The sequence below is a fragment of the Haliotis rubra genome, unplaced genomic scaffold (genome assembly GCF_003918875.1).
Source record: "Haliotis rubra isolate DU_JTF1 unplaced genomic scaffold, ASM391887v1 Scf1605, whole genome shotgun sequence".
Taxonomy (NCBI): Eukaryota; Metazoa; Mollusca; class Gastropoda; order Lepetellida; family Haliotidae; genus Haliotis; species Haliotis rubra.
This window is the reverse complement of record NW_025765565.1, coordinates 52321-63235: the sequence shown is the minus strand read 5'-3', so window position 1 is coordinate 63235 and position 10915 is coordinate 52321. Positions and strand designations below refer to the sequence as shown.

The following is a 10915-nucleotide window of genomic DNA, read 5'->3' as shown; positions in this document are numbered from 1 at the left end:
TGTTATCTCAGGACTAAGAGGGGTAGCCCAATGGTTAAAGCGTTCTCTCGTCAGACCGAAGACCCGGGTTCGATTCGCCACATGAGTACAACATGTTAAGCGCATTGCGGGTGTCCCCACCAAGGAATATTGCTATAAGCGGCGTAAAGCCATACTCAGTCATTCACTCGGGACCAAGATAATCAGCGCTGTACATCTTTCATAACTATCATACGATGACAAAAACATCTTATTATGGTAATCAATGTAATGATTAATGATTGAATGTAGGTACCCTTATTGTCACTGATGGATGACTGCGCGTAAATATTTTTAAGTGAGTGAGTGAATATGGTTTAATGACGCGTATGTCCAGTTGTATGACGAGATCTCTGCTGAATGTGGGACGTCACCCGGAAGTGATCCAAGTCTTAGGCGTTTACCACTATGCTGAAACTAGCAAACCATAGGCGGATCCAGAGAGGTGGGGGGTGGGGTTGCAGAGGTGCGCACCCCCCACCGCCCCTTGTGCTCAAAGTTTGTTAAATGACCGTTGAAACTTGGGTGAAAATGAAGTGTGCACCCCTCCTTTTCTCAATAGTGTGCACAAACACCCTCCCCCCCTTCTCAAAAAGCTGTATCCGCCCCTGCAAACACTGGTATAATTCTGACAATCATAATCATTATTCGAACACACAACCATTTCAGGTTTCTGACATTCCTAAGGGAGACAAGTCCGCCTGTCATCCGTATCGCCCGCCACATTCGTAACCCACTCGTGTTATTCTTGGAGGGTACGGAAAGGGGCGAGTGGTGACGAATGGTATCACCACTGTAAGCAAGAGTTGTAAATTGCTCTCATCTTCATATAAAAGTGACTCTCTCGAACACTGACTGTGGCGTGAATAAGATCGGGGACATACCATTTGATTCACCAGTTATGCAGTTATGCTAATCTGTGTCCATTGTGACAGAACGCGTTTCAGTTTCACATGTTAGACTGTGGCTTACCCAACCAGGAAGTAGAGGATGCAGCTGTTACTGTACGCGCAACCTGGAGCGTGGGAATCCTTACGTTAGGTTGATATTCACGTGGTACACTCATTGAGCCCATCGTTGACAAATCCTTTCAAACTCTTCCAATAGGGACTAAATACGATTGATGTGGAGTTTAGATTCTGAACATGTTTCATGTTCGGAAAGAGTCGTGTGACTACCTCAAGACGTGAAATACTGTTTGGTGCGGAGTTAAGCCAAAGTAGCTCTTCCCATACCCACTCATCCACCTCGCTTACCATTCCGCTGCCCAACTCGCTCACTCACTCACTCACTCACTCACTGTCACAGTTGAATAACTGTCATGCACCTCACTATCTCACTTACTCCACTCACTCGCTCCACTCACACACTAATTGTCACTGTTGAATAACTGTCAAGCACCTCACTAGCTCACTTGCTCACTCACTCACTAACTAATTGTCACAGCTGAATAACTGTCAAGCACCTCACTAACTCACTTTCTCCACTCGCTCACTCACTCACTAATTGTCACAGTTCAATAACTGTCAAGCACATTCTGTTGGCATGTGTGGATTTTTCACTTATTCGCCATCGTTTTTATATCGATCATGGGATTCACTCAGGCCTCACACCGTCACTTGAAACTCACCAACCCTGAACCCAACCACCCTTGTTGTTGACAGAACGAAAGGTTAACAATAGACACCAATAGATGGGGAATTGGAGTGAGTGGGTAAATGTTGTTTTACGCCGTTGCAGTGCTGTGTCTGTACCTCGTACATCACTCTTGACAGACAAACCAGTTTTTAATCACCAACCTTATGGCGCTGTTGATGTGGGGACAGAATAACGCCGATAACATTTCTAACCCCTTAATGTAATTATTTGGGGAAAACTAAAACAATTACGATTGCTCGTACAAATCACCAATCATTTTTCGAACTTTTCAACGGGCGGTGGGGTAGCCTGGTGGTTTAACATTCGCTCGTCACGCCGAAAACCCGGGTTCCATTCCCCACGTAGGCACAATGTGTGAAGCCCATTTGTGGTGTACCCCGCCGTGATATTGCTGGAATATTGCTAAAAGAGGGGGAAAAACTAAACTCACTCACTAACTCAAACTTTTCAAAAATACGTTTCTGTACGGGATTCTGAATTTTCACGATAGGCCGGGTTCGATTAATGAAATATTTACAGTGTGTGGAGCCTATCCTTCGTCTCGTGATTTTACTGAAAGTTGCATCAAACCCAATGAGTGAGTGAGTTAAAACTGTACATGGCATCGGCAATATTACAGCCATATAGCCATGAAAACAAGGTATTCCTTGTAAAATATCTGTCCACAAAGGACATTAAAATATATAGTTAGGTATATCACATGTTGTCCTCATGGAAATTAACACAGAATGATAATCAATTAATTCATTGTCATCAATTAAAACCAGGCTATAAACCACTAACAACCCAAGTTAGACCACCTTACTGGGGATGACTCACTCACTGATCGGGGAGTTACGACACACTACCCAGCCCCGTCTCATCACAACGAGTTTCACAACGACTCACAGTCTACATTTACAGAGAATCATGACTTAACCCCGGAAATATTTTTGAGCATTTCGATTAATGTTAAAACTTTGGAACTACTGACACAAAGTATGTTTGCAGGCTCAACACTCGCAAAACGGTTTTTCTTTGTGCTTGTGTTGCTGTTGTTGGTATACACAAAATTTATATACACACGGACTATTTCTTTTGGTGAGTATCATTTAGCAAAGCTTCCATTCGTGACTTTGCCATGTTGTGTCTGGCGTTATCATGTGGGCGGTTCGTTACAGTGGTACATGCTTTCACTTTGTGAAATTTCCAGTAATTGAAAACAGTGTCACGAGTGCGTGGATGTCGTGATTGTGTTGTGTTTATTTCACGAGTGCGTCCTGATTGTGTCAGGGTTGTGATGATTGTGTCGTGATTGTGATTGTGCTGTGTTTATGTTACGAACGTGTTGTGATTGTGTCAGGGTTGTGATGAAGGTGATTGTGTTGTGTTTATGTCACGAGTGTGTCATGATTGTGTCATGATTGTGATGAATGAACTGTGTATATGTCACGAGTGATATGTGTGTCGTGGTTGTGTCAGGATCGTGATGATTGTGTTGTGTTTATGTCACGAGTGTGTTGTTGTGTCAGGATTGTGATTTTGATTGTGTTATGTCACGAGTGTGTTGTGGTTGTGTCAGGATTGAGATTGTGTTGTGTTTATGTCACGAGTGAGTTGTGATTGTGTCAGGATTGTGATTGTGTATATGTCACGAGTGCGTTGTGATTGTGTCAGGATTGAGATTGTGTTTATGTCACGAGTGTGTTGTGATTGTGTCAGGATTTAGATTGGGTTGTGTTTATGTCATGAGTGTGTTGTGATTGTGTCATGATTGTGATTGTGTTTATGTCACGAGTGTGTTGTGATTGTGTCGGGATTGTGATTGTGTTTATGTCACGAGTGTGTTGTGTCAGGATTGTGATTTTGATTGTGTTATGTCACGAGTGTGTTGTGATTGTGTCAGGATTGTGATTGTAATGTGTTAATGTCACAAAAAGGATTTTGTCAGTGATATGTAACCATTGTGTCACGGGCGTGTCCTGATTGTCATTTCTCTCACGGACAGACAGTTTATTCCGTACTTCAGACATCACGTAATGAAGCTGACTGCAGAGTGTCATTTGTCACGTGGTCTACATGGTAGATTTTATATCACATTCACATAAAAACAACAACAGTATGGATAATATCACGGCTGTATTTTAATACTTTAGAAGATTTATCATTAACGAGCGTCTTAAATATACCCAGCACCATCGGGAGAAATGTATGTATGTATGTATGTATGTATGTATGTATGTATGTATGTATGTATGTATGTATGTATGTATGTATGTATGTATGTATGTATGTATGTATGTATGTATGTGTGTGTGTGTGTGTGTGTGTGTGTGTGTGTGTGTGTGTGTGTGTATGTATGTATGTGGTGTATGTGTCGTGTGTCTGTCTGTCTGTCTGTCTGTCTGTCTGTCTGTCTGTATGTATGTATGTATGTATGTATGTGAATGTTGTGTGACGACAGATTGATTGTACTGTGGATGTAATGTGAATGTTGTGTGACGACAGAGTGATTGTAATGTGGATGTAATGTGAATGTTGTGTGACCACAGATTGATTGTACTGTGGATGTAATGTGAATGTTGTGTGACGGCCGAGTGAATGTACTGTGGATGTAATGTGAATGTTGTGTGACGACAGAGTAGTTAATAAACATAGTGTGAATACAAAACGGATATAATACGGAAATTAATAAAGAGTAAATACATGACAGATGTAATGTATTAAATCCATAAACACAGTGAATACAGTGCGAACACATTGCGAATACAAGACGAGAGTGTTGCGGTACATTGATAAACAAAGTGTGAAAATATGACGGATATTATTCGGTAAATCAAGGTACAAGTGTGACTACTAGTACATTGCATGTCTAGAAGGGATAGGAGATGTGAGTGAAGTACCGAAGTACTATAGAACACCAGTACTATATAAAACTGATGTTATCTTGCAGGTAAAATTGCCTTTGAATCGTCCTGTGAACGCAAGACATGGATCTCAGCCAACGAGACATGTGCTGAAAAAGGGGGAGTGCTGTACAGTGTGTCTGACCTGAAGCACCGCTATGGGGGATATGTCAACAAACTGGCCATTGAAGAACACGCGACGATATGGCTCGACAAGAAGATACAAGGTGAATACGTAAACTTTATATGTCATGTCTCCACAGACAGAGAAGTTACAACTTCAGGACACGGTCGACAAACTTATATTCTCTTCGCCCCTGACCTCCCTTGCTCATCGTCATGCTCACCCTCCCTTTTGTGACGTCGTCGCATGTGTTCTCTGACGTCACTATTGTTATAACAGCGGCATATCTTGGGAGGTTCTTCATACAGTCACCAATCTAGGGCCTGTAAGTCTTGTGAGGCGCTACTTCCGGTGCTCAGCTGGTTCCCGTCTCCCCTTGCGCTTGACCATTTGCGATATTCGAGACGGGGCCCAGCTTCCGGTACTAGATTTCTGGTGACAATAATATATTCAAGAACCAGTTCAGGTTCCAAATTGCCCGACCGCCAGATATGACTTTACTAGACCGGACCAGGTGTACAACCATGCTCAGCTGTCACATCCGTTGGCAGATGTATTAGTTGGCTAATTAAGGGATGGTTAGATATGTTATTCCTGCAAGAATTGTGGGTTCCTTACTCTCAACTGACCACCATGAGACCTTTTGAAAAGGTATGAAACGTGTTTGCCACGGGAAGTACTAAGTTCTCCCGAAGTGCCGTGACTTACTTACGGGCCCTATAACTTGCAGACGCCCAAGGTCAGTTGAAAAGCTGTTAGTCGGGGATTTAATTTCAGACCTCTGTCTCTGCACAGGATGATGTCATGCGCCTCGTTCCACAAAGCGGATCTCAGATCATCGTAGCGCTACTTTGTGCAGCAGTCACCTGAACAATAAAGTGCTTTATACATGCATTAACGTTTGTATGTGTCAGTGATATAAGTACCAGAGGCTGGATTGTATTTGTATCGCTGTTAAACGCTAGTAATTGCACTTTTTTCAGAAAATGAAACCGAGGCCTGTCCTGTTTTGTCCAAAGAACATATCCGCATCGACAACAGCTGTGAAGAGAAACATTACTTTGTCTGCCGTGTGACATCTGGTGAGTAATAGCACACGTACTTCTACACTATGGACAGCTGGAAAAGTCCAACAAGGTTTAATATGTTCAGCCTCGGTTAGACTTTCGTCAATACAAATGAAAAAATATCTGTTAGTATACATGTATATGTGGATTTCTTTGATTTGTAGATGCTGATTTCATCTTCAATGGAAAAAGTAAGTATCCATGTAGGGTTTTTTTGTTTGTTGACGCAATCTGGTAGCTATTACTAACATTCTACGTGTATTTGTTGGTGTGGTGGTGCCTATCCAACCAGAGAGGTAGAGCGTATAATTTTAAAAGAAATGTCAACCGTTTCTCTTGTCCAACGCAATACATTTTGAGTGATTGAGTTTGTTTTGTTTTACGCCGCACTCAGCAATATTCCAGCTATATTGCGGCAGTCTGTAAATTATCAAGTCTGGACGAGATAAACCAGTGATCAACAGCATGAGCATTAAACTGCGCAATTGGGAACCGATGCAATACATTTTGAAATGCAATGGCAAAACAGGTAACATACAGAACATAATTCGTATTATCAATACATAGTGTTATCATGCCAACGTTTTTGTACCTAGTACTTACTGTATCAATAAGTGCATTGTTAGATGTATGAACTCAATTTTATCTCGGTAATGCTTCCTCCTATAGTTGCAGATGTGCCATACCAAGGGTGTAATAGCGGTACTACTAAAGGTAATGATTATAATAATATGGATTCTTATATTGCGCTAAACTCCACACCAAAGTATGCTCAAAACGCTAACAGAGTTCATAGATATCACATGTTTACAACCAATTTCTATTGAACAGGTAGGTCTTGAGATGTTTCTTGAAACAAGTTAAAGTTGAAGTTGATTTCAGATCAAATGGGAGAGTGTTCCATTCAACGGCAGCATTATATTCGATGGATCATCCGCCAAATGTTTTGAGCCTGATGTCCGGGACCTTTAGTATTATTTGATCACTGGAATAGAGAGTTCTTGAAGGGACATAGTCTTCTACTTAATCATACATATAAGCAGGAGCTGTATCACTGATACACTGATATGTGAGGGTAAGGATTTTATGATGTATCCGTTCTTTGACCGGCAGCCAGTGGAGATACCCGAGTACTAGAGTGATGTGACAAGACTTTTCTTGACAGTGTGACAATTCTAACCGCTGAGATGTTTTGCAGCCTTCTGATTTGTTACGCTGGAGCAGACTATTACAACAGTCAATCCTGACCAGGATCATTGAACGTGCAAGTGCTGCAGAAGGTGGCGTATGTTACCTATGTTTCGGAGGTGAAAGTAGCATTTTTTACGAGGTTATTGATGTGCTTGTCCATGTTGAGTGATGAGTCTAGCTTCACACCATAGTTTCTAACATCTGTCGAAAAGTTGATTTCATCACTGTCGACTGTGATATGAGTTTCTTTTATCTTAAGCAGCCTTTTGTCGGGTCCTACGAGCAAAGACTCTGTCTTATCGCTGTTTAACTTCAGCATGTTGGCGTTCATCCAGGTGCTAACTTTGGATGTATGGCTAACTATCCAGGCGCTAACTTTCCATCCAGGCGCTAACTTTCCATCGCACTTAGTCCTGGCCCCTGTGACTGGTCATCAAGAGCAAAACTATTGTTTGTCATCAGCATAAAAATGATCATTGATGGCACAGCTACTAATGACTTGAGAGGTTTGCTTGCTGTAAAGCGTAAATAGAACCGGACCCAGTACCGAACCTTGGGGTACACCACAAGTCAAAAGAGTGTTGTCAGATGATGTAGCATTAATGCTAACTCTCTGGTATCTGTCTGTCAGATACGAGCTGAACCAGTCCAAACAACGACGTCTAAACCATATTCAGTATGAAGTCAGTCTATTAGCAAGGTGTGGTCAACAGTATCAAATGCCGCTGATAGATCTAACAGGAGCAAAAACGCAACATTTCCATCATCCAAACTGGTCATCAAATCGTTTAATGTTCTGTTGAGAGCTGTCTCTGTACTGAATCCACTTCTGTAAGTCGACGGATACATATCAAGCATATTGTTTGTACTGGTGAATGTTTGTGCATGAGTGTACATGCGTGTGCGTGTGCGTGTGCGTGCGTGTGTGTTTGTATGTGTCTGTTAGTAAGTGAAAATACGCTTGAGTTGTCTTTTTGTTTGTATATGCGAGCATGTGCGTTTTTATTGTTGTCTGTGTGTGAGTGCTCGTTCCCGTGTGTTCAGTTGTGAATGTGTGTGAGTTCTTTCCCGTGTGTTCAGTTGTGTCTGTGTGTGAGTTCTCATTCGTGTGTGTGCTTATATGTGCTCGTTCCAGTGTGTTTATTTTTTTCTGTCTGTGAGTGCTCGTTCCCGTGTGTTCAGTTGTGTCTGTGTGTGACTTATCGTTCCTGTGTGTTCAGTTTGTGTCTCTGTGTGAGTGCTCGTTCCTGTGTGCTTAGTTGTGTCTGTGTGTGAGTGCTCGTTCCTGTGTGTTCCGAGTTCGCATTCATTGTGGTTCGTGATTTGTCATACAAACTCGTGAGCTTCTCTGGGCTGGGAATTGTCTAAAACATGCACCCTGTTGTATTTCCCTGTTAGTGTAACCTGTATTCTGTTACAGCGACAAGCCATATGTAACTCATTCACTCTATCTACTTTCAGAGCCTTTCAGTGAAATAATACTTCAAAACATTCCTACCACCAGACCACCCTCTTCATATCTCTCCTATACTCACAGAAGTATGTATGTCGCTCCCGAACTATTACCAATACCTACAACGGTGGTAGGGGACGGGGGCAGCTTACTAGTTGATTAAGCTATTTTGAAGGTGTCTAGTTGATGCCCAGTGTTTACCTGTACTATTATATAATAGAAACATTAATGTTGTGATGTTGATCTCTGGGTTCCTCCATTTTATATTGTGTGTGCCGGGGTCGTGGTTGGGTGGGGGTTCTCATAGTCCTAATGTAGGAAATGTAGGGTTGGTAATGAAACCGAAAACTGTAAATCCATTTAAATCTGCAATGGATCTGGATATAGCCAAAGCCCTACATGCTATGATTTGGTTTACACGAAGTCTAGAATATAGATATAAGAATGTTTCCATAACGAACATAATCTGACGTGCGAAAGATAGAATACCCAGTTTGTTTTTATGTAATTAATAGAAAAAACGAAGTTTATATAATTATCTTTATTAAACCATCGCTCATTTGTGCGCAGTTTGTAAAGTGAGTGAGTGAGTTACGATTTAAGTCACATGGGCAATATTTCAGCCATATCGTGACTAAAACTAGTTTTAAATGCATGATAAATGCATTTATAAATAAATCCATGTACATATAATGTATAAAACTCTTTCAACTGAAAATTAAACATATGTTAAAATCAGTTCTCTGGTTTGATTTTATAACATCTGAACCCATGGAGCCGTAGAACCGTTGTTAAATATGGGGGTAAACACACAAAAATATCAAGCTTATGTTACAGCAGCATTAGGTTGGAAATATGGTTCCGCAGTGTTAGGCAACAAACACTCACCTTATAATGCAAGCTATATTAATAGCGGGCGCTACCCTTAAAGCGGACACCTGGTGTTCATGCAAGGAGGGGCGGAGGGGTCGCCGAGTGAGTAAAGCGTTCGTTCATCACGCGAAAGACCTGGGTTCGATTCCGTACATGGGAACAGTGTGCGAAGCCCATTTCTTGTGTCCCCCGTCATAATAATGCTGGAATATTGCTAAAAGAGCCGTAAAACCATACTCACTCACTCACTCACTCGTGACCAAGACAGTACATCTTTATGTTATATTTCCGTAAGTGTATGTTTGAGAATCATAACGATCACTCACTCACTCACTCACTCACTCACTCACTCAACAATATGTTCACAGTATCTGCTCTCTGCGCCCATTAGAATCTGTTTCGGCAGATATGATCTGGTATTTGCGTTCTATATTTATCCTAATGGAAATGTTTTCCCGCTTCTATTTGCAGCTATACTCATCTTTGTCGTGTGCTTTCTGGTGATTGCGGCGGGTGTCGTGGCTGTCTGTTATTTCAACCGTTAGTATGAGTTTCCATATGTGTCCTTTATTACGACAATAAATATCATTTAAACATAGAACTGTCTCTCTGTGCAGTAACCCGTGAAGATCCTGGTTAGAATTGATCTTCAATGACCCATACTGGTCGTAAGAGGCGACTAACGGGATCGGGTGGTCAGGCTTGCTGACTTGACGTCGTCGTACACCATATGCGTAGATCGATGTTGTTGATCACTGGATTGTCTGGTCCCGACTCGATTATTTACAGACCGCCGCCATACAGCTGGAATACTGCTGAGTGCAGCGTTAAGCAGCAAACCAACCAACCAATTCTGTGCAGTAAAAGTTTTCTTCGCCAAGGGGGGGCACATGTTACCCAGGATAAAGGTTCGGTAATGAATGTAAAGAAATATTTTCTTTTTTCTTTTCTGTTTCAGGAATAGGAAAGAAGATAGGGATGTCAAGGAAACGACGACGACATAGGCGGCACAGATGTAGCCGATGTTGAAGACATGACTACACGAAGAATGGATGGTGGACAGATTCAGTTATGTGTTTTAAGACATCAACAGACTGACTGTTCTACATGCAGACGGCCAGTCACACAGATATGTTGCTGTGCACGGGTGGTCAGTACTCCTTATGTACTGTATTGGTTTCTGTGATGTGTTTACACATCACTTTCTTCGAAATAGTGAATAATGTGATGACTATATATATGAAGGACACCAGTCTCGCAAATTCGTATGTAATGAGACCGAGTGTGATATTTTATTTATTACCCACGTATTACCTGCATAAAATTGACAAAATAGCGTATTTTTTATGCTTTCAAACCGAAACCGGTTGCGGAAGAATTTTGTTGATGACTAACCTTTGCACTTCTTTGACTTTCCTGAATATGCGCAGTTGTATATAATTCTCACCCGTTTTACATAATAAGGAAGACAAAATATGTGAAAACGCTTTCAAATTTTAATAACAGCAATTCTACAATGCCTTGCTTAGAAGACAAAACTACTCTGTTTTTAATTTTTGCGGTCCTTTTAAATATCATTGTTTTTAGACCGCTAAATATAATTTAAAAACCGAAAGCGTCAGCGTGAGTTTTTAAAATGGAACAT

The 10915-nt window shown here is 41.4% G+C and overlaps 1 protein-coding gene across 1 annotated transcript; it reads left to right on the top strand.

The window, feature by feature from the left end:
- Window positions 1–2598: 2598 nt before the first annotated feature.
- Window positions 2599–10606, top strand: LOC124271497. Its single transcript, XM_046706650.1, has 8 exons — window positions 2599–2757; window positions 4610–4789; window positions 5670–5768; window positions 5918–5944; window positions 6423–6467; window positions 8406–8483; window positions 9742–9810; window positions 10229–10606. Exons 1-8 carry the CDS (start codon window positions 2658–2660, stop codon window positions 10297–10299), a joined length of 669 nt encoding a protein of 222 aa, XP_046562606.1. The 5' UTR covers window positions 2599–2657; the 3' UTR covers window positions 10300–10606.
- The last annotated feature ends 309 nt before the right edge of the window (window positions 10607–10915 follow it).

Bases quoted from the DNA above. Each gene is read 5' to 3' on its own strand.
- LOC124271497 (XM_046706650.1), top strand. From the start codon at position 2,658: ATGTTTGCAGGCTCAACACTCGCAAAACGGTTTTTCTTTGTGCTTGTG. The intron at 6,468-8,405 runs GTAATGATTATA...ATCTACTTTCAG, and splicing joins TAATAGCGGTACTACTAAAG to AGCCTTTCAGTGAAATAATA. The intron at 8,484-9,741 runs GTATGTATGTCG...TTCTATTTGCAG, and splicing joins TCTCTCCTATACTCACAGAA to CTATACTCATCTTTGTCGTG.